This window comes from Vigna umbellata, chromosome 1, assembly GCF_029865625.1.
Source record: "Vigna umbellata cultivar VRB3 chromosome 1, Vumbellata_1.0, whole genome shotgun sequence".
NCBI classification, from domain to species: domain Eukaryota; kingdom Viridiplantae; phylum Streptophyta; class Magnoliopsida; order Fabales; family Fabaceae; genus Vigna; species Vigna umbellata.
The window spans coordinates 90,510,258-90,535,732 of NC_142165.1; the positions used below are offsets into that span (position 1 = coordinate 90,510,258).

Sequence of the window (25,475 nt, forward strand, 5' to 3'; positions counted from 1 at the left end):
CTTAAATCAACAAGGAAAAGCGACCTCTGGCTTGTAATTAGTTACTGGGTCGCTACGGCTATTGTCTATAGCTTCTTTGATCTTAGCTCCAACCACTTCAACCCAGTACATTCTGCATCTTCACACCTCTAACCCTCTTTTGCCTCTGCATCAAAACCTTCCTCACAAACTAAACTATCTCTATTAGGAATTTATTAATTAATCGATGAAACAAATAACAACCAACCACATCATGAATGATGGACCAAATATAACAAAATTGAACCAAATCGTTCTCATTAACGTTATTTTCAGTTCTAGTCTATAGGCTTGTAGGAGGGTCAATGTGTAATGTAAGGTACTAATTCAGGTCACCCTCAACGTTTCCACCCCTACACATTGCTTCAACTATCTCTTATGCTATTCCAATACTTCTTTAAATTCAAGCCTTCTTCCCCAATTCTCTCCCAGCCCACAGAATCTCTCACACCAGACACAAAAAGGAGAGAGCTTCCAAACCATCGTCATGAAGAACACAAACACCAACACCAAATTCATCCTTCTCCACCCTTATATCCAAAAACAAGGAAGCTCCAATCGCTTATGGCTCCTAGCCTTTATATCAATCCTCACCCTCGCTTTCCTCGTCACTCTCATTTACACCAGAGAATCCACCTTCATCACCACCGCAACTTCTTCGGTCATTGCTTCTTCCAGTGCCCCGGTTTCTGGTCTCGGAACTGCTCCTTTGCCCGCCACCGTGATCAGCACTCTTCTCCACTACGCCTCAAAATCCAACGACACCAACCGCATGCCACATTCAGACCTCAAACCCATCTCTGACGTGCTCCGCAAGTGCTCGTCCCCGTGCAACTTACTCATCTTCGGTCTCACATCCGAAACCCTTCTCTGGAAAGCCCTCAACCACTACGGCAGAACCGTGTTCATCGACGAAAACCGCTATTACGCTGCATATTACGAAGAACTGCACCCAGAAATCGACGCCTACGACGTGCAATACACCACCAAGAGAAGCGAGATGAAGGAGCTCATAGCCTCTGCTAAAGAACGGGTAGCCAACGAGTGCAAGCCAGTGCAGAATCTTCTGTTTTCAGACTGCAAACTGGGACTCAACGACCTTCCCAACCACGTGTACGAGGTTGACTGGGATATCATATTGGTGGACGGGCCACGTGGGGACTGGCCCGACGCCCCTGGAAGGATGTCGGCGATCTTCACCGCTGGTGTTCTGGCGAGGAGCAAAAAGGGTGGGAACCCTAAGACTCATGTGTTTGTGCATGACTTCTCCGGGGAAGTGGAAAAGGTTTGTGGGAGTGAGTTTCTATGCAGTGAGAATTTGTTGGAGGCAAGTGAGAATTTGGGGCATTATGTGGTGGAAAGAATGGACGAGAGCAGTGTTCAGTATTGTAAGAATCACTCTTCTTCTGGGTCAGGGAATAATGCTTCATCAACGTAACGTAACTACTTCTTTCGCCATAAGAAAGCTGCTCAGAATCATGTTAGTCACCATTGTTTCGCCATCCCTCTGGGTATTTATCATCCTTTTTCCATTCCTACATTTTTGTTTATTTCTTCCTGGCTGGGGCCTGTAAAAATAATTCTTTTTTGAATTTTCCCTTTCCATTTTATGCCTCTCAAAATCGTAATTTCTTCTGTTAATTCAAATTTCCACTTTTCAATTCAGGATATGCATTACCAAATAGACAGGTTATTGGAATTTTATATAAAAAACATTACCTACCGGCTTTTATTAATTTAAATTAAAGAATAATAACAAAAAAAAAGTATGTCTTGTCTAAATTTAAAATGGCTTTGTTCGGTTGCATGTGACGGTAGATATTAAATTTGCATGTCGTGGTTTGATTGGCTTATGAAATATTGTCTGATGCAATGAAACACAGATTATGTTGGGTTTGCAATGCTTTCATAGAGATATAATTGATAAGACATTGGGAATGAGGGTGGGTGTAATGAAGTAGAAAGTTGTCTTCTCACTTTTAAAAAACAGCGTTAGGTACATCAGTTAGTTGTGTGATAGCCACCTTAATACACCTACCTTTCAAGTTTAAGGTCGCTTGTAGTTGGAAGGAAGTTGCTTCAGCAACTATTCGGCTGTGTTTTACAAGGGAACTTGGCCACTTGCCTAAATCAACTTGGTTTGCTTAAAAGTCAACTTAATACTTGCGTTGGGCCTCTTCGGGCTTTGACCTTGCCTCCAGCCCTGATATTTTTGTCAAGAGGGTTACTCCCTCCACCTCTTCACCTCTCCACCTCTCCACCTTTCCACCTCTCCACCTTTCCACCTCTCCACCTTTCCACCTACATTCCCACATTCCAAAAATTTTCTTTTTCAATAAGTTTCAAAATTTATTGAAATTTTTAAAAAATTCTTTAACAGATTTCATTTCAAAATCTGTTGAAGAAAAAAAATTTCATTAAATTTTAAAATTTGTTGAAGAATTTTTCAAAAACTTTAACGGATTTCGAAATTCATTAAAAACTTGAAAAATTCTTTAACAGATTTAAAAGTTTATTGAGATATTTTTTCTTCAAAAGATTTTGAAATCTGTAAAATTGAGGATGTAGGATTTTTAGAAATATAAGAGGTAGTTTTGGAACTTAAAAAAAAATGTGGGGGTGTAAAAAGAAACGTGGAGTGGTGTCGGGAGTACTCCTCTTTTTGTCAATTGTATAGGCGCATGTTGAAGTAGTTGCGCAATTGCTTCGCGCACCCCTTTAATTTCTACCTGTACTCTCTAAGCTTTTGGAATTTAAATTTTTCCCTTACGTGTTTTATTTGAAAATATTCTGCTTCGTGAAGACAGTAGTTTGTGATGGTTGCTGCAACGGGGAAAGATTTCTCAGACAGTAGTTGGTGGAGGTTTGGTGATTTGTCAAAGTCAAAGAAGGTCGTGATTAGTATATTCAATAAAGGAAAATATTTTGGAAATATAATTAAAAAAAAGTGATCCAGAATAGGTGTTTGAGGTACGAAATGTATTTTCGGATTCATGCTTTTGGAAGATAATTTAACGTTCTGGAAAGATCATTCCAGGAGTATTCAATTAGAGTTTCGGATTGAAAAATCCACGTCATTTCTAGAATAATTATGTTGAATTTGTTTTTTAGAAAAATATTTCCGAAATAAGTCTTTGCTTATTTAAGCTGATTTACTACTATAGCAAATTGAAAAACGAGTGAATATGTTATTTAATTTTGCTGATCACAAATGATTTTAACAAAACTTACAAAAATTGAAAAATTAGTTAATTTTCACCTTACATTTATATGGTTAGTATATTTATGTGATATAATAACATAATCATAGTCAACTATATTTCAATTATGTTATATTATGAAATGTAATAACCAAAAATAATAAAATATAATAATAAAGGAAATAAAAATAGTAATAATAATGAAATATATTAGAAAAAAATATGTTACATATGTTAAAAACAGTTCTTGACAAAAATATTTTAAATGTTGAATAATTGTTTGAAAAGTAAAAAAGTGACAAAAATATTTTAAATGTTGAATTATTGTTAGAAAAGTAAAAAAGAAAAAAAATACTGACGGTTAAAAACTACTATAAAATCTACTCCTATTTTATAATATCATACTTTAACAATAAAAAATCACCACAAGATATGTAATATTTTATTAATATTTATTAAAGGATTAGAACTGTAAAAAAAGAAAAAATATTTTTAAAGCTGTTAAATTCCAAAAAGTATTTATTAGTTATTTTTAATTAATTTTATAACTAATATTTTAATAGTTTGCTTTATTTAAAAGCACAGGCCATACAGCACAAAAATAATCTCCTTTTTAAGACTATATGACAAAGTCACGCGTCCACTCCTAATGCAGAAAAAGCTATATACTAAGAATACAGCTTTATTATTTGTTATTATGCAACTTGTTCATTTATTACAGCAAAAAACTAATTGAGTTCGAGCAATTTGATAAAATAACGAGACTCTGAGCCAATTTTAAGACTTTGAGCATTATTTTTCCATAAATACTGGTGGTCCTTCCCCATTATTTTACTCGCTTTGCATACTGCATAGTTATTTTTTCATTTGTGGTAATAAAATATTGATTGTTTAGCTATCTTTGTTTGAGGAGTCATCGAAAAGGAATGGCAGGAGGTTCATCGATGATGACTCATAGTCTTCGTCTCCTAGTTTTGTGTCGTCATCGATTTTAGAAACAATCAAGCCGGATGATGGTTTATCTGATGACTCAACTAGTGTAGATAGTGATAGGATCATGTGTGAGATCTCAACTAGTTTACGTTATGGTAGGTTGAAAATTGACGCCCGTAACGAAGGGGATGAATGTCAAGGCGCCTTGCTGATGATAATAGGTTATGAATTGGTGTCCCACGAAGTGGGTGAGTATGTCACCTGCTACCGTATGGAGAGGAACTTGGAGGATTGGACTAAATGAGTCTGTATTGTGCGAAATGAGAAGGATGCCTCATTGATCAAGCTGACAATTTATAAGGGGAACGAACATGTTTGTCATGGAAAGGGGAACAACACTGAAGATTTTTTTTTTCATGTATATTTTTTCCTTCGCCTAAATGTAGGTTCGGGTTCCCTTCACCAACTTCTAGGTAGTCATGTTGCGGGAAATGAACTTGGCTCCCACCCAGATACATCTGAACAGTTGGGCGTGCATGTAGGCATTCACGGTGATATGCACCGCTCTGGACCTCACCCCTACTTCGGCCAATTTCCTCCATTTCTTTCGCACTTGATCAATTGCCAAGGAGGGTTGGGTTTCTTTAATCTCCATGGAGGGGAAGTGGTTGTTCAAACCGTATGTGACCTCCTTCAAAGTGTTTAAGACTAAATATTTTAAGATTGTGATAAACGAGATTCGTCGATCAAAATTCTTTGAAAGTTATCTTTAAAAGGAGTTTTTATTATTTTAAAACTAAGAGTCCCTAGATATTTTAAGGTATCTTTAAAAGTGTTTATGATTAAATATTTTAAGACTAAGAGTCCTTAGAAGGTGATATCTTAGTTTAGATCTTCCATGACTCCGAGTGATATTAACGCAATCAGAATCATCAACTCTCATCGTCAATGTCTCTCTTATTTCATTCAATGTCTTAGATATGAAGAGTCGTGTATATATATATATATATATAATTAACTTAAAAAATTAATATCTTTTTAATAAATAAAAATATACTTATATGTTAGTGTTTTGAATGTAACTAAATAAAAATGCATCTAAAATATTTACTTATTGAAAGTTATCTTTAAAAGAAATCTTTATTATTAAAAAAATATGTGTATTTAAATTGTTACCTACTATAATTTACGAAGTTTTGACTGCTTTTAAAGTGGTATTGAGGGAAGAAAAGTGACAAGGACTTCTTCGTAAAAATTATTAAAAGACGAAATTGTTAGGACTAATAATTTATTGTTTCTAAACATTTTAAACGAAAGTTTATATAATAAGACGATTTTCAATTAAATCAAGTCATTTTGACTCATAATGATTTGTGCATAGTTTTTCAAACTAAAGTCATAACAGGTGATACATGACTTTTATTATGAAACCAAGCTTCGCAAACTTAGTTACTAAACTTAACAAACTTTTGCTTGCACGATAGGAGCGTCCTATAAGATACTTTGGTCTGAACATAAATAAATCTATGCAGAATTTGTTGATTTTCTTTTTAGTAATCTATGCAGGGATTTTAATTAATTAATAATAGTTTAGTTTGTTTACCCTGAATAAGACATGTTTGTTAATTTCAAATAATAATTTAAATTTTCTATTTTAGCCAGGAAATTATATGAAAAAATATTTTTATTTTGTATAATTAAATGTTATAATAATAAATGGTTTTATCTACAATTTATAACAAAAATGTATAAATTATATTTTAGATTTAGAATCAATCATTCAACTTGTGAATTCTAGGTTATTTTTAATTATTGAAATGATTTAAAATTAATAAAATTAAATTTAAAAATAATGTATAAGGGATTGCATCGAAAGAATTAATTAGTTAATAAGATTAAATGTACAAATAAGTTGAAAAAATTATCTAGTGACATTGAAAAAAAGCTGTCTATTGGATTGGCGTATAAATGTGTATTTTATTTTTAATTAAAATCCCTGCATAGATTACTAAAAAGAAAATCAACAAATTCAGCATAGATTTATCTATGTTCAGATCAGAGTATCTTATAGGACGCTCTTATCGTGCGAGCAAGTTTGGCAATAGAGGAAAAGCTTGTTAAGTTTAGTAACTAAGTTTGCAAAGCTTGGTTTCATAATAAAAGTTAGGTTTAATTGCTTGTTTTGTCCCTAGTTTGGCTGCAACGTGTCAAGTTAGTCCACACTTTTAAGAAAGTTTCAATTACGTCCAAACTTGGTTTAAAAGTGTCAATTTCGTCCAAACGTAGTAAAATTTGCTTCAATCAAGTCCCTTCCGTTAAATCCACATAAACGGACGTTAATTCTTTTTCTCTCTCCTCTGTTGCTCTGCTCCTCTCCTCTGCTCCTCTGCACAACAGCAGACCCTCTCTTTCTTTTGAATATAATCCAAGCACCAAAATGATAAAAAAAAAGGAAAAGTATAATCCTACATTAACATGTCAGGAAATTTTCACTCAGTCCTAGTTAGCATGATTTAAAAAATTACAAGAAAATAAAAGTGAAGTATCATGTTAAGTAACGGCTAGCCATGCCCATGAATGGAATTTATACAAATTCATGAGTGAAGTATCATGTTAAGTAACGGCTAGCCATGCCCATGAATGGAATTTATACAAATTCATGCAGTAGAATACCATTCTGCAATCTCAGCCGAAAGATGGTGATTTGGTAAAATAATCACTGATTAATCAGAGTACTTCTAAAAATCATCACAGATTATTAATTAGAGTACTTCTAAAAATCATCACAGATTTTATTAATCAGAGTACTTCTAAAAATCATCACAGATTATTAATCAGAGTACTTCTAAAAATCATCACAGATTGCAGAGCAATATTAGACTCTAGCTTAAAAAGACAACAGTATTTAGGGAAAACAAGTTATCAGGATTAGGCCACCGTGGCCTGAAAGTACAAAAAAGCATCCTTAAAGAATAATGTGAAAAATAATATTAGCTATAAAGTAAAAAAAAAAACTGCAGAGATATCAGATAGTAGTGCATGATTAGGAATCATCGTTCATGTTGCAGAATTGATGTATAAATAACATCATATATCACTGCATTTAAAAATAAACTTATTAAACTTAAATAATAAACAATGGCATAGAGAAAGTGCTTCAGAAAAATAGAAAGAGAGGGTCTGCTCTTGTGCAGAGGAGCAGAGCAACAGAGGAGAGAGAAAAAGAATTAACGTCCGTTTATGTGGATTTAACGGAAGAGACTTGATTGAAGCAAATTTTACTACGTTTGGACGAAATTGACACTTTTAAACCAAGTTTGGACGTAATTGAAACTTTGTTAAAAGTGTGGACTAACTTGACACGTTACAGCCAAACTAGGGACAAAACAAGCAATTAAACCTAAAAGTTATTATCACATATTATGACTTTAGTTTGAAAAACTATGCACAAATCATTATGAGTCAAAATGGCTTTTATTTAATTGAAAATCGTGGTAATTATATAAACTTTCGTTTAAAATGCTTAGAAACAAAGAAATTATTAGTCCTAACAATTTCGTCTTTTCATAATTTTACGAAGAAGTCCTTGTCACTTGTCTTCACTCAGTAAAATTAACTATCCCATTTTTGTAATTTAAGAGATAAAGTACACATTTTTGTAAATTTTTCCTAGGACAACTCTGTTATATCTGGTCAGATATAAATGTGCCACTTCACCTTCTTCCATAGCTCACACCAATCACAACAAGAGAAGTATTTTGAGTTTCAGAGAACCATAATTCTCCTATGGCGACGAACTTTAGTTCCATCCCCGTAATTGGTAAACCCCCTTTCCACCATAACCCTCGTTATCGTTACTTTCATCTTTTCCTCAATTCTATCTTACGTATTCATACTCTTAAATTCTGTTTTCGTTTGATAACATCTATATACTTTGGTTTATCGGAATTTATCTAAACATGTTAGGATGGCATTTGCTTCGGATGGTGTGAAGTGGAGAATTCGGGAGTAAAATATTCAGTTTAGAACTCAGAAGGAACATTTTGTATTTTGGTGTGCTAGGTTCAGAATCTGATAACTAAGAATAGTTTTTTATGACGGTGATGCAGATATTAGTCCACTTTTGGCTAAGGCAGATGATCCCAAAATGGCCGAGGACCCTGGTGTACTCGAGGTTGTAAGACAATTGGATAAGGCTTGTACAGAGGCAGGCTTCTTCTACGTGGTATTTGTCTGTTGCATCTATTAACCCCTTTTCTCTTCTATGGTTTCTTTACGCATTTCGATGCAAGAGAGCTTTGAAGCAAGAAATTCTTCCACAATCATATGTATAAACTCTTTTTTTAAAGGAACTTATTGCAGACTTTTTTTTTAAATTTCTCTTTTATCGCATTATATATCTTACAATTCTATCAGTTTTTTTTCTCTTTACATATATTTCTCGGCATTCATGAAAAAGTTTCTAGTTATTTTTTTATATTTTGAATTGAAAGTCAATTTGATACAACCTTGCATAAATTTCAGTGCGTCTGCTACAACTTCTTCTAAGAATAAGATGTTTTGAACTTCATGTAGATTCCAAATATAATAAAATAGTGGTTCCATTGCTAGAGTACGACATATAGCTTATATATCTAGAAGATTGAAATGATAAAAGAAATCTGATGGCTCACAGTAGATGATTATACCTTTGATTTCGGATACCTAGGTTAATTTGATAAATAACGTTTATGGAAGCTTAAACCAAACTATATTGCTACCAATAGGCTTTGCTCTGAACAGAATTCTTCAGTTTAACTCAAAAATTGACTACTCTCTCATTTCTTGAGAGTCTGTTTCGTGAATAGGTTTATTGTACTAGTAATATTGCATAGAATATTAATATCAATCCATGAATGTTTCATCTCCATTTATATCCCTGCGATCAAGTTGTTGCTACTGAAAATATGGCACTTAGGTCATTTTGTGTCTAACGTTCAAACCCTGCGATCCTTGATTGACAGAAAGGACATGGTGTTCCGGAGACTCTCCTCAAAGAAGTTAGAGATGTAACGCGCGGATTCTTTGAACTTCCATATGAAGAAAAGACAAAAATCCAAATGACTCCGGCTGCTGGATACAGGTTTGCTTGGTTTACGTCGATTTACTTTGTATATAAGTTTCAGTTCCGATCATGAGGTTTATGCATCAAATTTCTACTGATAGCAACTTGATGTCTGATGCAGAGGTTATCAAAGGATTGGACAAAATGTAACCAAAGGTGCACCTGACATACATGAAGCTATTGATGTAAGTCCTATAGTTACTTGGCATAAAAGAGGTTGACACCCTTACAAAATTATAACCACTTGTAAGTATTTTAATACAAATTACTAATACATTATTATATTGTTAGAGTAGGTTGTAAATTAAATGTATTTTGTTTTGTATGGTTTCAAAGTATAATTTTGGTTACGTTTTTTTCGGGTATACATGTCACAGAACTTCCACGTTGAAATTTTTTAATATCATTTGCATTAGGCTCATCTCAGTGCAATTTATAGTCAAGTATAATTTTATTTCCCTAAAAGTGGCAACCTGAAACTCTTGCGTAATATAGCTCATGGATCAATCAAGGTATTTAACATACATGGTCTGATTTCGTCAATATTTCATTTTGGCTTAATAGGTTATTTCGTCCCCAAGTTAAGAGTTGAATTTCCGTTTAGTACCCGGTTTTAAAAATGCTTCTATTTCATCTCAAAGTAGTATAAATTGTATCAATTAGGTCCCTTCCGTTAAATTCACATAAACGGAGTTAACTCTCGTTGACGAATCTGTACTTTTTCTTCTCTCCTCTGCATTTCCTGCCATGTTCCAGCTTTTATCATATTCTGATATTTTGATGGTGGTAGGACTTCCAAACAAAATAGAGCACCGTTTGGGTCACAAGTTGGAAAAGATACAACTGAGAGAACAACACCAGACACACTATCCCATAAAGTGTTCTGTCCACAGACCCTAACCTCCACCCATGCACCATCATTTTCTTGAACAGAAATTGTATCAACCCAAAGAAAACCAAAAGCTTCAAGAATATGAGTACCGATAAACTCGTCTTCCCCCTTATCAATGCGTTGCTCTTCAACATGGCTCCAATCCCACACGAGTCTTCCAACACAGTAACAACACTCCAGTACATTATAGGTTGAGGCCCCAACGCCGTTCTCGTCGTAGATGACAGTCACTGTTGCTTCTTCTTTACCACCTAAATTATGGATTAAAAGATTACATGGTCCAAAACGTTAATGTAGAAGTGAATCCATGATTTGATAACAAATTTTGCAGGCATGGAGAAATTGGAAGGAGAGGAAGGCATTAAATATTGTTGATCCATCACTCAACAACAATTCACGGAATGAAATGCTGAGATGCATCCATATTGGGTTACTCTGTGTTCAAGAAAATTTAGTTGACAGACCGACCATGGCTACCATTATCCTGATGCTTAATAGCCATTCTCTGAGTCTCCCTATTCCTACCGAACCTGCATTTTATATGAACAGTAGAACTAGAAGCCAAAACTGAGATTGAAAATATCCAAAACTTTTTAACCGATTCCACATCACACCAACTAATCTCACAAATATCCAAAAATACCCTAGAATCTATGGTAGTTTGCTGTTAGAAAAAATATTCATGGCTAGAATATTTTTTTAATTAAAGAGAAGGAAAACAAGAAAGAAAATTAAGAAAAAAAAGATGAAAAATGAAGTTGTTTGAATTAAAATAGAATAAATATGAAGCAAAAATAAATAAATATTTCTAGTTGGTTTATTGAAACATGTGAAACAAATACTTTTTTGTTCTCTGTACTTTATGTTTTGTTATTCCTATGAATAATAAATCATGTGAAACAGATACTTTGTCTATGACATAAAACTAATAGTTTGGTACTTCTCAAGTTTGGGAACGACGGTCATGACCTTGGAGAAAGTGACCTCTCTTGTGGTGTAGATTGAGGCGATGGTATATACCACTGCAGAGGTGGAGAGAGGGAGAAAATGAGGAGGAAAGTGAACTAGATGAACTTGAAGAGCATGAAGGTGGTCCATTCCGAAGAGAGCATGTTGGAGAAGGTGTGGTATTGGGGTGTGCCTTGTGGGGTTTCCATCATTTGTTGTGTATTTTTGACGATCTTGCCGAAGAGGATGTTGGAGACTTCGATGTGGATGAGGAAGATGAAGGAGAGAGGGAGGATTAGAGTTAGGGTGATCTTGATGAAAGATCTTTCTCCATGCAAATATGAGAGGAGAGAGAAGAAAAAGCTGAAACATTGCAGGAAATACAGAAGAGAGAGAAGAAAAAGTGCAGATTCGTCAGTTGTAGTTAACTCCGTTTATGTGAATTTAACGGAAGGGATCTAATTGATACAATTTATACTACTTAGGGATAAAATAGAAGCATTTTTAAAACTGGGTACTAAACGGAAATTCAGCTCTTAACTTGGGGACGAAGTAACCTATTAAGCCTTTCATTTTCTTCTCTGATTGGAGTCTGGCTTAGCTGATCCAGAATTCACTCTGATTCTGGTGATTCTATAAAGCAACAAATGACCCCTTTAATTTCCTTTAACAGTGCTATAGAGAAGTGACCAAGGGCATGTATGGAGATCTGGGCAAAACTATGGAAGGAAGCAACCAGTGGTACTTAGAAATAGGGATTTTCTGTTTATTACTGCATGTGTTCCTCCACAAACATACTTCAATATTTAGCTAAAAATCAGCTCGAATTTCATATATACTTTTAATCCTGAATTTCTCATTAACTTGGAAGCTTCATTCAATTGGATTTATAGTCTATGGATACTTTAGCATGATTGATGCTCTTCTCTGATCTGGTTCTGTTACTCTAGCATTTGATTTACTGGACAAGGGAGTTGGATTTTGGAGTATTAGCATTCAGAAAGAAGACTTTCTGTTGCCAGATACTTACATCATTCGGTTTGACCCTCTTCAGTTTTTGTGTTCACCATGCAGGCCACAATATCCTCAACCATTCAAAGTTCTTATGGAGGAGTATATTCGTCTCTGCACAGGCATGTATTTTACTCATCCACTCTTTTTTTCCATCATGTGTTACAGTTAAATTCTTGATTCCTCACACAGTTCCTTTGTTAGAGCAGATCTTGCAAGGAAAATTATGCGTGGAATTGCTTTAGGATTAGGTGGGTCACCCGATGAATTCGAAGGTCAAAGAGCTGGGGATCCATTTTGGGTAATGCGGCTCATTGGATACCCAGGTGTATCATCTGTGAATGGAACACATGTTCTTAAAAATGACATTGGATGGTAATGAAATCCTGGAACTGGTTTTTCCAAATTTTGCCAGTCTTTAATTACTTGGATTGCTGATACCTTTTCCTTTGTTACTTATTCTTCTCCAATTCCTTGAATCAAAATAAACCCAGTGGAGCGCACACTGATTACGGTATACCTGTACCTTTGCATTATTATAAGTCGAGAATATCTGCCTGGTCATTGTCCGTGATTTTAGATGTTGTGTAACAGGTTTATTGACATTGCTGAACCAAGATGACGATATAAACGCACTCCAGGTATGCACTTATTTATGTCCCTTCTGTATTTTAAGATATACTCGAACTCCTCGTTTATTGCATGCAGTTATTGATTTGACCTCTACTCTTGTTGCAGTCAATCTTGTAACCATGCAATTATAAACCTAAATTTGGTAGAAATTATTACTTGAACCACCTGTTTTTTGGTATCCACTAATCTTTAATTAATATTTACTAATTGTTGCTTAAAGATAGACTAACCACGTAATGTAATTTGCAAATGTAGGGGTTCCTTACAGTTTTAAATATCTGTCAGTGGTCAGTAGCTTCAGAGCACATCTGTTGAAATCCCATTTCCTCTGTTGGACTATATTTCTTGAATAAAATGAGTTTTGCTGAAGTAGTTGGGATGGGAATGTAGGACATGGTCACGAGGGTTGGCCTTTAGTTCATAGGAAAAGTGTAGAAGAGCTGAATATTTTAACTTGTGGGTCCTTTTAGGTCTAGTTTATATAACTTGTAGATCATGCGAGTAGGACAGACTAATTCGTATAAAAATTTTACAATAAAAAGTTAATTCTCTTTTATTTTTTAACATTCTTACTTGCATTACTATTGGTTCTCATTTCCATAATAAGTATAGGAATAGTCTCTTGCTAGGAAATGTAGAAGCAATTATTTATACTTCTAGTTGGAAGTATAAATTTTATGAGTGTAATAAAATCTTGTTAACTTGTCTTATATTACTTTTATTTTAAAACCATAATCTCATTCTTTAAATGTACGCAAATTATAAAAGAGAATATTATAATTATGAAAAAGTGGAAGATAAATTTCATCTAAGACTATATCCAATGTTATTGAAATGGAAACAAGCAAAATGATGGTTAATTACTATAATTTTTTAGTAGTTTAAACTATAATTTATTTGTATGTTTCCTTGTCAAAGAATAATTTAACTTTAATATATTTATTTAATATAGTTGTTTATTTAACTTATTTCAATTTTATTATCAATTATAAACTCATGGTTCAACAAATATATATATTAAGACATGAATCAATTGAAACAAGATTATTGTTGCAACATTTGTATTCAAACTAGCGTGCACACCTGTAGGCCAATCATTATGGAGGGTGAACCAATAAAACTAGCTCAAATTCTTATATGAACCAAACACTTCCGGTTCGCCTTTTGCGAGGGCCAGCCAATCCGTAGAAGTAGTTGATTCTTTCAACCAATACCTATTGACTTAAGTTTGCGTTCTGTATTTTATCTTCGATAATATTATATATGGTCCTGCAACTGTAATTTGAATCGAAAGACGTCCAACTAAAACACCTTGAGGCAAATTACGCACCATATCTGTGCTGTGAAAATTGTTTCAGGTGAGAAACCTATCTGGCGAATGGATATCAGCACCTCCAGTTCCTGGGTCATTTGTATGCAACATTGGTGACATGCTAAAGGTATCTTATACTTAATCTGTTCATCCTATAAATACAATCTGACATGGGTAGATAATCTCACTAAGTGTGGAAGAGAACTGCAGATATACTCCAATGGACTGTACGAGTCAACTTTGCACAGGGTTATAAACGACAACTCAAAATACAGAGTCAGCGTAGCATACTTCTACGAGGTTAGCCACATTTAAAATTTACATGTTTCGTCCTTTTCACGTGTTTGTTTCGGTCTTGTCACAAATATCGCTGCTGAATGGACAGACAAACTTCGATACTGCGGTAGAGCCGTTGGACACCCATAAAACGAGGGCAAATGGCAACAGGAAGTTCGAAAGACCAGTCTATGGAGAGCATTTAATTGGCAAGGTTGTCACAAACTTTGTTCTTGAGTAACCTTGTTTTCCTTGTTCTAATGTGCAAATAAGCCAGCCATCTAGATCTTGTCTAGCAGGCTTCTAGCTTCTATTAGACCTACCACTGCGGATCCTGTACTATTTTAAGTGCACACAATAATGTTATTTATCAATGCCTCCATTCTCAAAATTTATCACCCGAGTTCACAACTAGGACTTGTGAATCCACATATCCTCAGTTGTCATAAATCATACTTAGAGCACCAAGAAACAACACTACGAGGAGTTTTTTTTTTCCAGATCGTCGGCGTTTTAAGAACACAAACCAAATCTAACTTACGAAACGTTCAAGACAATCACGTAAAATTAATCCGCTCTGATCAAGCATCAGCGTTTTAATAGGGTACAACACTGTCAATTGGCAATTGCCATAAGAATGAAGACAAATACAACAAAAGAAATAAGAAAATGGATATTTTAACCATTCTTACTCCTAATTAATCATAACAAAATTGTATCTGAGTCGTGCGTAATCATGCTACCTTAGCCTGGCCTCATACCACATAAGATATTTTCATTGAGATTTTGGCTCAATTTCGAGCTCCAAATGTTGGTGTGCAGCCGGGTCAATCTGAGTAACTGTCCGATGTAAGTTCTGCTCGGGTATCTTTGTAAAGTGGGATCCTTGTACCTGTATCCCTAAGTCGATCTACCATGTCATAAAGAAATTCAAAAGTCAGTTTAGATTGCTTGTTTAGCTCCTCCCTGATGTGAGGCTGAAGGCTGAACCAGCCTCCCAACAATTTATGAACATGAGAACGAATCATTCTCCATGGCACAGGATACTTTTCACAAAGTTTCAAGTACTCTATTAGAAGATCTGCCTGGTCTAGTTTTCCATCCACATTGGTTCCTTCACTTTCAGACACCCATTCGGCAGTTCGAAATCCAGCAAAGAGAGCAGGATTTTCAAGCAGGGTCTCAGCAGAAAGTACCCCTTCAACCTCCGTCTCTTCCAAACAGTCTCTAACATCATTCATATGCCGTATGTTCCCATTTGCAAGGACTGGGATCCTGACTGCATTTTTTACAGCCCTGATAGCTTTCCAGTCTGCTCGAAATTTCTTCCCATCCTTCTCATCTCTGGTCCTGCCATGAACAGCTAAAAGCATGCAACCAGCCTCTTCAAGCATCCTAGCATACTTCAAAGTGTCTTCTAAATTGGGAAAGAGCCTAATTTTGCATGAAACAGGAACCTGGAGGTTTACAGCTAATTTTTCCACTAGAGATTTCACAAGAGGAAGGTTATCCATCAAAAATGCACCATAGTTTCCTCGTTTAGCAATGCGCTGCGGACACCTACAAAATCAAATCAAATACATCAAAATTTTATCAGAAAGCTAAAATCCAAGCACAGTGATGACAGATGACAATTGTTAAAACATGCTTGAAATAAAGAAAGTTTTGTATTTCTAAGGTGATAATATTCCATCCTAGCTATGTGGATGATCGCTAAACCAGATGAATACAGGGTACGGTGTAGGAAAGTTTTATTCAGAAGGAATCAAGGGTTTGGCCAGAGCACGGTGTAGGAATAAGATAAACCAGATGAATACAGCGTACAGAGTATTAAATTGTCAGAGGAATTCGAGAGGCTCTGCTTCTCTCATTAACCTTACTAATGTCTCTCTACCAAAAAACAAAAACAAATAAGAATTCCTAGTATGGTAAATACAATAATAAACTTCAGCTTACTTTCCTCCCTGGGAAATTGATTGAATTACACTAACCTCTCCTTTAAGTTTTTAAAAATACACTACCATCCCTTGATACATGAAATGTGGTAAACTTCTATTCAAACAAAAAAAATTCTGGTGGAAAACTATGAATAAAACTCCAAGGACATCTTTCGTTTCCATACAACTTTCAACTTCCATTTAAAAGGGATTCATGAACACTTATTCATTCCTTTCCATTTCCCCCTGTTCCTATAAACTATGGCCCAAGTGGTTAACACAGGAGGTACTGAAATGAAGCAAATTTGGTGGAAAGAGAATGTAAATATACATTACCCAAGATTAATATCAACATAATCACAGTGAGGCTCGACCTTGCGTGCAGCTTCCAACAAAACATCAGGATCGTTGGCACAGAATTGAACAAAGAGCGGTCGATCCTCCTGCGGTTTCTCCCAAAAGTCACAACAAAGCAACACGAATAGTATTAACACGATTAGAAAAATGGGTTATTGCAATTTATCATACCTTGCAAGTGGTGAATTCTTCGTTCCTGTACTTTTCGGTCTCGGAGAAGATGCGGGAATGGAGCATAGGGGTGTAGGCGCCCTGGGCACCGTACTTGCGGCACAGCATTCGAAACGGCAACTCCGAATTGTCAACCATCGGGGCCACTATTAATCTGGGTCGGCCCAACTTGGCCCAGTGAGCCCAAGCCCGTTCCGCTCGAGACTCTCCGCTTAGACTCCGGGCCGGAAAACCCAAGTGCTGCTGATGGTGGTCGTCATGCGGTTGTTCTGCATCGAGACAAGCTGGGGTTTGAGCCATGAGAGGAGGAGATTGCGCGCAAAAGTATCGGTTGAGAAGGGGAACGGAATAGGGTTTAGGTTTCATCAATATTCGATGGGTTTTGCGAGCAAACCCATCGCCGCCATCGGATGGCTTCAAATTCAATACCAATCCACTAAATCATATTTCCGGCAATTTTAGGTATGTATTTGATTCTATTCTTCTGCTTTTTCAAGTTACTCCCCTCGGTAAAATAATGTCAAACTAACCCATACATTTTAACTAATATAAATCAGTATGGATGTAATAATTTTTTCCCCTACTTATCCTATAGCCAATATATAAAATATATTTATAGATATAGAAACAATTAAAAATTTTCATTTTATTTAAGAATAATAAGAGTAATGAATCTCATCAAGAAACATAAATAAAATTAGAATTTCTTATCACTGATAGACATCAACTTCACTATCAAAACTTAAATATATAATCGGTCTAAAACCGAGAGTCATTATCTCAATCAGGGCATAAATTATAGAAACAAAATATTGGTGCTATTAGTGTAATTGAAATACAACATTTTATATCTGCAAAGTTGTATCCACCAACAAAATGAATTTTACACCAATTACAATACAAACATTTCTTTCTCGGAAACCATCGTCTCACTCTTAAATCCTAAATCCTACGTAAGTTAGGGAGTGGAAGGACAGACTTTATCTATATCTAAATCAGTTGATACTTTTACTGTTTTAAACTAACATTGTTGTTAAGTTTTCTATTTTTTTTTTCTAATAATTTATGTATAATGTGATACATTTATGTGTTCTAGTTAAGAGAGATGTGGTGATTTAGAGCACTTGTTTTCTTTTCTTCTTTCCTAATCATATCAATTTTATTTTTAGTCAAATATCTTCTTCGATTTATGCTTCTTATGCTAACATTAAGGTTCACATCACTAATTTCCCATCCCGTATCATCGTTCATTTATTTATTGGATGCTTATATGATCATACTTTGTATTAGAATTTATTACATTATTTGACATATTTGTTTCATATTACATATTTATTTCGGTTTAGTTGTGTTAAAAAAAATTATTTATACAAAAAAATACATTCCAATTTTATTTGTTAATATTAGAATGATAATACACCTAATTAATCTTTAAGGTTATGTATGGATTTAGAACAGAGAAAGTGAATGAATTTGAGGAAATTTGAGAACAAGATGATTGTTGTTTTTTAAATGAATTTGGAAGTGAATGAGAGTGAATTTGAAAATAAAGTTTGTAAAAATTAGTGTAGGATTTGACCGATATAACATATAAAAAATGGTTTAATTGATAAAAAGTAAAGATTACCAAAATAATCTTAGTAGTAAAAGTAATATAAAATTATAATTGTTAATAATATATATATATATATATATATATATATATATATAATTGTAAAAATTATTATAAGGAGAAAAAAAATTAAAATGAAAAAAATTGTATTTAAGTAAAGTAAAATAATTATTTTTAAAATATAATATTTTGTGAGTATAAGAGATGAAACTCGATACACTCATGTTGGAACCAAATATAGTGATGGTGGAACTGAATACGAAGCAATGAAACCGGATAAGGATGGTGTAATCGAATACACTCCCTATAGAACTGAATACAGGTCGCTGAAACCGAATACGTTGCATTGTGTTTTTTCAACATAGCTTGAAATCGAATAAAGCTTTGTTGTAATCTATTCCTGCTACAACATGAATATGATAATTGTAACAAGATCATTTAAAAAATTTCTCATAAATTCATGCAAATCCAAGCAATTTAAAAGGATTGTAAAATTTCACTCATCCCTCAAATCCAGACTCTCACTCATTCTACAACTAACACAAACGAACAACTCAAATCCTCACACATACATCTTCACATATTCACATGAATAGTAACATTCATGAAAACAAACACAGTCTAAGTAACTAAAATTAGTAATAAGTCAGTTTTTACTATAATATTGTTCTTGTTAAAAGTCAAATATCTATTAACTTCTATATTGAACAAATAATTATGAGATATGAACTTGACAGAATTATAGGTCATTACAATATGTTTTTCAAATGTTGATAGTTTCTTAAATATTATCTTATATTGACCTAATTTTTTTCATAAAAAAGAATGAGAATAAATAAGTAAGTTCAATTTTATCATTGATATATTTTATCTTAAAATCTAGTTTTATAAAGTTGAGTTAGACTTAAAATTCACTTATTAAGAACAAATAGTGTTACTGGATATAAATATATATTCTAAAACATGATCTTTTATTGTCCAATATTTTTGAATAATTAAAAATATGAACTAATTTGTTGATAATTACTCTGTTAACAAGAGTATTAGAAGGAGATGAAATCATTGTATTTTTGTAAGTATATGCACTTTAAATTTTTAATGTTTTTCATGAGAGAAATAATTATACTTATAAATTAAATAATTGGATTTTTATTCATAAAAAATCATAAATGGTTTAATATTTTATCTTCATGTATTTATTTCAATTTTTGCATAATAATTATATTTTGCATATATTTTGTGAAATCTAACTTTTTATGAAAGTTTGATTTGTTTTCCTCATGTTTTATATTCATTTATTTTTTTTATTTTAATAAATTTTCTATGATAATAAATGATTGATAGATTTTGTGTTTTATCTTTATGTATTTATTTCAATCTTTTTTCATAATAATTATATTTTGTATATGGTATGTGAAATCCAACTTTTTATGAAAGTTTGATTTGTTCTTCTCATGTTTTATATTCATTTATTTTATTTATTTTAATAAGTTTTATATGATAATAAATGATTGATAGAATTTGTGTTAATATAGATAAAACGTCAAACATTTAATATAATTACTATAGACCTAATTCTTCCAACACCTCTATACTTCTCTTTTGCACCCATAGATATAACAGAAATCCTATTTTACCCTTTTTACACTAATTCGAAAGTTAAAAGTATCTTCCTCCACTGTGGAATCCAGAAGCCATGTGACTCTTTCATCTTCTCTCTCACTACTTACCCAAGCTCCGGTGACCTGTGATCCATGATTGTTCAATTTCACTAAAATGAAAACGATGAGGGAAAGTAAACATGACACAGTTAGAGCTAATTCACGAGAAGAATTATAAACAAAAGCAAAGCAACAACATTGACTAGAGTTGAAGAGAACATGACATGTTGAATGGTATAAAGGTTGAAGGAGTTCCGATTCTTGAAGGGAAGGGTGAAGAAACAAAAATTTTATAGAACTGGAGTGAACCGATCGCGGATGAGGTCTTGAACAACACCCACGCTAAGACAGGAATCTCTGACAACAACAACACAAGTCCAAAGTTATTGTCCTTCAAAAAAGCCGCATCGCAGGTGTCCGCCATGAAAGATGTTTGTAGAAGAATATATATATATATATATATATATATATATATATATATATATATTATACCATTTGAGTGTATAAATTTGGAAGTGGATTCACCATCTATAAGTCTTTTATAGATTGTATAATTTAAAAGATATTGTATAATTTGAAATATACTTTTTAAATAATTTATAGAATGTACATTTTCAAATAGATTTACGGATATGAAAGTCCTTTTTACATTTTACAATATAAATATTATTTTAAAAAAATTATAAATTATATAATTTAAGTAAATGTTTACATCCGAAAATATTTTTAGATTTTACTGTCTTAATATTATTACGCAAATTTATTCTTATATAATTTATATGTCACTTAAATGATTTTCTAATTGTATAATTAAGTTAATTTTATGGTGTCTTTCGATAATCTTCTTTCATTAAGGATGTTTGAGACATGATCTGAAGCTTTGTAATTAATTATTTCAATATTAATGATAGATGGGAATTTCAATAGTTAAGGAAATATCGATATAAAAAACATTACATAGATAAAAAGTATATTAGAAGTCTCTACATTGATTGATAAGTATACTATTTTACAAATAATTTTGTAAAATTAAATCAAATTTAAAGTTGATTACGTATAAGAATTTAAAAGAAGTATCATAATTTTAGAAATTGTTTCGGATGTGTAGTAGGGCAGTGCGGTTCTAAATCTTCCAGCTCTTCTTCGATCTTCTCCAGACGGCGGATCTTCTTTCCAAGCTTTGACTTTCCTCTTGATCCGGAGGGGTGGAGACCTACAAAAGATTCTCCGATGCCAAAGTCAGTTTCAGAGCAATGGTCTTTCTCAAGGGATAGCAATAAATGTGCATTGAATGTAACCTATCTACCACTCACCGTGGACCTGTATTTATAGTTTTCGCTATGGGCTTGGGATTAGTGAAAAGTTAATCACGGCCCAAAACGGCCCAATAGCTTCTAATTTCTACTTACCTTTAAACCAGGCTACTTTTCCTTAAGTCATGTTGATTAGTGTTTTGGCGGGCGTGGACGTCCGCCCATGTGAAATGGGCGTCTGCCTCGCGCGCACGGAGATCCGCCCATGTGAGATCCGCCCATGTGGGATCTTTGGTCCGGCGTCCGGTTTTGCTGGCCGTGTCCGCGAAGATCCGTCCATGTGGGGTCCGCCCATGTGGGCTCTTCCGTACGGCGTCCGGTTTTGCTCGTCGTGTCCGCCCATGTGATATGGGCGTCCGCCTCGTCCGCATGGAGATCCGCCCAATTAGCTTGGGCGTCCGCTCACATGGATCCTTCCGTACGGTGTCCGGCCCTTGCAGATACACAAGCCCCCCAAGTCCTAGTGCCCGTAGTGAACGTAGGACTTTGGGTCACTTAACAGGCAAGATTTGATGCAGTGGCTGTCGTGTCGGGCTGCTCTGTGATGGTAGAATTCCTTGTGAGTTCTTCAAAGTTTTTCTTATAAAGAGGTTCGACCCGGTTGGTAGGTGTTCCTCCCTGCTACAAGAGGGTTAGGAGAGTTTATACCGGGTCTAGGTTCAATCTTTGGCCGGCTCTTCAACGCATGAGCCTCCGGCTTTGCCTTATACGATTGCGTACAGGCATTGTCGTAAGTCACCGTGGCCTCCGGAGTGGACTCCGGTACATCTGGGTAGGCGATCATTGGGCAACCGGACGGTCCTTCCGTATGGCGCCCGGTATTTCGGGCGTCTTTCGCACGGCGCCTGGCACTTCGGCGCCCTTCGTACGGCGCCTGGCACTTCGGCGCCCTTCGGCGGTTTCGGTATTTCGGGCGTCCCTTGTACGGCGCCCGACACTCTCTGATACACAAGCCCCCCAAGTCCTAGTACACGTAGTGAACGTAGGATTTTGGATACGGCGCGTGGGGGTCGGGAACCCGTAATTGGGCTTTATCCAGTGGGCTTTTTGAATTCGAATTTCAGGCGGGAAAACACGTGGCGCGTCCCCATTGAATAGGGCTGAAGCGTCGCCAAATCTGGAGCGTTGGTTGTACCAAATCTAGACGGCCAAGATACATTCAACGGTTACTAATTTTTCCCTATAAATAGCGGAATAGATGGTGTCATTTTCGCTTATCCTCATCATTCACGAGCTCAAGATTCTTTTTTCCCTCAGGTAATAAATGGCGTCTGTGTCCATCGAGTCAGGTTCTGGATCGTCGGGTGGAGTCCGGGAGGGGTCGGTGCGGGGCGACAGCAGCGATTCTCTCAGCTCAGTGTCTTCTCACTTTTTGGAGGAGGCGATTGGGTCTTCTGGGGCGGATCCCGATTCACCGACGGCGGCGGATGACCGGATTTTTCATGGCTTGCCGTTATTCCTGCTCAAGGGCGGTATTTCCGTGGTCGGGTCCCCCTTTGAACCGGAAGGTCAAGGGGTGGCTGTGTCTGACTTGGCTCCCCCTGTTCCTAGCCGGTATGCTTCCTCTTACGCCTTTCGCAAGGATTTAGTGTGGCAGGTTCGTCGCACCCATATTGTCCGGGATGTGGAGGACTCTAAGTTAATTAAAGCCGGGGTAACTTTGCTAAATGAGAGGGTTTTCCACGATGGGCGGTCTAGTCCGTACGATTTCTTTTTCATGTATGTGGCTTTCTTCACCCACCTTTTTGTCCGGGTTCCCTTTACTAAATTTCAAACGGCTATTCTTCGGGAGGTCAACGTGGCTCCAACGCAGCTGCACCCCAACTCGTGGGCGGCCGTGCAGGCTTTTCTCGCTATGTGTTTGGCAGTAGGTGTCACCCCAACCATCCCGGTTTTCTTTCATTACTTCGTAGTCCGCCCATCCCGTTCTGGCGGTTGGGTGTCTTTTAGATCGGTACGGGGCAGGACCCTTTTTCGCCCCTTCTCTGATTCGTTCAAGAATTTTAAACAACATTACTTTAAAATAATCATTAACAAAGTCGGCGTCCGCGAATTTTCTGACGGTGAAGGGAATCCGCTGTTTCCACTTTATTGGACGAGAGATCCTCGACACATAAGGGCGACTTCTACAGGAGCCTTGACAGCAGCCGACCTAGAAGCTGTGCGCACCATTAACGCCCTCCCCCGCCGGATATCCGCCCGCCACTTGGTCGAATGCCTTAGTCTCGAAGATTGTGGACCAAAGGCGTTCGGTATGGTCTTGTCCCGTTGGGTGTATTTGTTTTTCGCTTACTGACGTTAAATTTTCTGAATTTTCCTGTCTCTTGCAGAATTAATGACGAATCCTGGTCTCCGCAAATCCAACTTTTTCGCACTGAGGAAGAAGTCTGGGGCTAGCTCGTCGACCGCCCGGCCGACTGTTGTTCCAGATGCGCCCCGTCCTCCTCCTTCGGGGGTCCGCCAGGCGACCACCCGCGCTGCTCCTAAGGTAGGAGTCACCCCTGCTGCCGGAACCGGGGGTCACAGTATGCAGGCACCGCCTTCCAATCCTCCGCCGGAATTGGAGGCCGCCCAAGTGGAACCTTTGTCTGAGGCGGCCACTGTTTCAGCCGATCTCTCGAAGCGCAAGAGAGCAGATCCTACTGCGGAGGGGCGACGAGACAAAGAGGGGTCGTCATCTCGCTCGGCCTCGAAGAAGGCCCGGAAGGGCAAAGACAAGGAGAAGGATCGGGGGAAAGCCCCGTTCGTTCCTCTTCCTGGCGGCATTTTTAGCCCGGCCTTCAGCATGAGCGACCGCACCAAATTTCACATGAGCTCTTCCCAACGGGCGCTCATTGAACCACTTTCCGAGTTGGAGCTTACTAACGCCATGCTGGAGATGTCAACCCGGACCTCCGCCTTGGCTTGGTATTTGAAGGAGTGGGCCGACCGCCCCGGAGTGGCAGAGGTCCGGGCCGAGCTTGACCGGGAGAAGAAAAACGCGGCCTCCCTTCAGCTGACTTTGGAGGAGATGGTACTTAATCAAGACGAATACGATAAGAGGATCGAGCAGCTTGAGGCCGAGCTAGAAAAAGCTAAGAGGGAGTCCGCTGAAGGGTTGGAAGCCGCCCGGATTGAGCAGGAGCGTTTGGCGGAAGAGAGCCGCCAGAAAATTGAGCTGCTGGAGGCGGAGGTAACCCGCTCGAAGGAGGCCGAGTCGTGCCGCGCCAAGGCCAATGAGGAGCTCACTCTTGAAGTGGCTAAGGCCAAGGAACAGATTGCTGAGTTGGAGTCCACCATCCTTTTTGAACATGAGGAGGGATTCAACAAAGCCCTTCGCCAAGTGACTCTCTTGGCGGGCGTCCAGGATCCCTTTGCTCTGGGCGTGGATATAGAAAAGGACGTCTTCAACGGCGTCCTTGTGGACTTGAATGCCGTCGAAGAGAACGAGCCGCCCGTGGAGGTCGCTGGGGGCGGGAAGAATTAGAATTTTTCTCTTTTTTAATATTGTTTTTTGGAGGTGTATCTTTCGACCGTCCATCCAACGTCTCGAGTGTTCCAGAGGTTGGCTGGGCGGTCTTTTTTGTAGATCTCAGCGCCTTTAAGCGCAAATGATTAATACACAGCTCTTTAATTTTGCACATCTTTATCTGCCTTTATTTTTATCCGGTTTAGTTGCATAGCGTCGCCCAACCAAGCCGAGAATTGTTCTCGTTGGAACAATCGCCAACTTGGATTTTGGTAGTGCGGACAATCCTTTCGCGGTCACCCAACCAGGCCGAGAGTTGTTCTCGTTGGAACACTCACCGGCGTGGAGTTTGGTAGGGCGGACAATCCTTTCGCAGTCACCCAACCAGGCCGAGAGTTGTTCTCGTTGGAGCACTCACCGGCGTGGAGTTTGGTAGGGCGGACAATCCTTTCGCGGTGTCGCCCAACCAGGCCGAGAGTTGTTCTCGTTGGAACACTCACCGGCGTGGAGTTTGGTAGGGCGGACAATCCTTTCGCGGTCACCCAACCAGGCCGAGAGTTGTTCTCGTTGGAACACTCACCGGCGTGGAGTTTGGTAGGGCGGACAATCCTTTCGCGGTGTCGCCCAACCAGGCCGAGAGTTGTTCTCG

The 25,475-nt window shown here is 36.9% G+C and overlaps 2 protein-coding genes, 2 non-coding genes and 1 pseudogene across 5 annotated transcripts; 2 read left to right on the forward strand and 3 right to left on the reverse strand.

Annotated features, from left to right (window-relative positions):
• The first annotated feature begins 422 nt into the window (after positions 1-422).
• On the forward strand, positions 423-1,679 carry LOC124821217 (protein IRX15-LIKE pseudogene; annotated as a pseudogene).
• A 5,150-nt stretch (positions 1,680-6,829) lies between these two features.
• On the reverse strand, positions 6,830-6,911 carry LOC124821221 (small nucleolar RNA Z196/R39/R59 family). The gene has a single exon (XR_007027441.1). It is a non-coding gene; the product is annotated as a small nucleolar RNA Z196/R39/R59 family (small nucleolar RNA).
• A 259-nt stretch (positions 6,912-7,170) lies between these two features.
• LOC124821220 (small nucleolar RNA Z195/SNORD33/SNORD32 family) lies at positions 7,171-7,249 on the reverse strand. Its single transcript, XR_007027440.1, has one exon. It is a non-coding gene; the product is annotated as a small nucleolar RNA Z195/SNORD33/SNORD32 family (small nucleolar RNA).
• A 562-nt stretch (positions 7,250-7,811) lies between these two features.
• LOC124821219 (2-oxoglutarate (2OG) and Fe(II)-dependent oxygenase superfamily protein) lies at positions 7,812-14,709 on the forward strand. Of its 2 annotated transcripts, XM_088104691.1 has the most exons (13): positions 7,868-7,971; positions 8,118-8,171; positions 8,261-8,376; positions 9,155-9,273; positions 9,377-9,440; positions 11,769-11,836; positions 12,170-12,228; positions 12,316-12,481; positions 12,601-12,620; positions 12,701-12,747; positions 14,098-14,178; positions 14,262-14,351; positions 14,437-14,709. In XM_088104691.1, the coding sequence occupies exons 3-13, from the start codon at positions 8,299-8,301 to the stop codon at positions 14,566-14,568; spliced, it is 924 nt and encodes a 307-aa protein (XP_087960817.1). In that variant the 5' UTR covers positions 7,868-7,971; positions 8,118-8,171; positions 8,261-8,298; the 3' UTR covers positions 14,569-14,709. The 2 variants fall into 2 exon arrangements, with proteins under 2 accessions (XP_047149039.1, XP_087960817.1); XM_047293083.2 differs by lacking the exon at positions 8,118-8,171 and having other exon boundaries at positions 7,812-7,971.
• A 180-nt stretch (positions 14,710-14,889) lies between these two features.
• Positions 14,890-17,292, reverse strand: LOC124821218 (FMN-linked oxidoreductases superfamily protein). Its single transcript, XM_047293081.2, has 3 exons — positions 16,793-17,292; positions 16,601-16,707; positions 14,890-15,887 (listed from the first exon to the last, which is right to left on the reverse strand). The coding sequence occupies exons 1-3, from the start codon at positions 17,156-17,158 to the stop codon at positions 15,155-15,157; spliced, it is 1,206 nt and encodes a 401-aa protein (XP_047149037.1). The 5' UTR covers positions 17,159-17,292; the 3' UTR covers positions 14,890-15,154.
• Between the last annotated feature and the right edge of the window lie 8,183 nt (positions 17,293-25,475).

Excerpts from the sequence above, each read along its gene's own strand:
- LOC124821219 (XM_047293083.2), top strand. The coding sequence starts at position 7,938 with ATGGCGACGAACTTTAGTTCCATCCCCGTAATTG. Across the intron at positions 12,482-12,600 it reads CTTAAAAATGACATTGGATG|TGGAGCGCACACTGATTACG; the intron begins GTAATGAAATCC and ends AAATAAACCCAG. Across the intron at positions 14,352-14,436 it reads GCGTAGCATACTTCTACGAG|ACAAACTTCGATACTGCGGT; the intron begins GTTAGCCACATT and ends CTGAATGGACAG.
- LOC124821218 (XM_047293081.2), bottom strand. The coding sequence starts at position 17,158 with ATGAAACCTAAACCCTATTCCGTTCCCCTTCTCAACCGATACTTTTGC. Across the intron at positions 16,708-16,792 it reads AAGAATTCACCACTTGCAAG|GAGGATCGACCGCTCTTTGT; the intron begins GTATGATAAATT and ends GAGAAACCGCAG. Across the intron at positions 15,888-16,600 it reads TATGTTGATATTAATCTTGG|GTGTCCGCAGCGCATTGCTA; the intron begins GTAATGTATATT and ends TTGATTTTGTAG.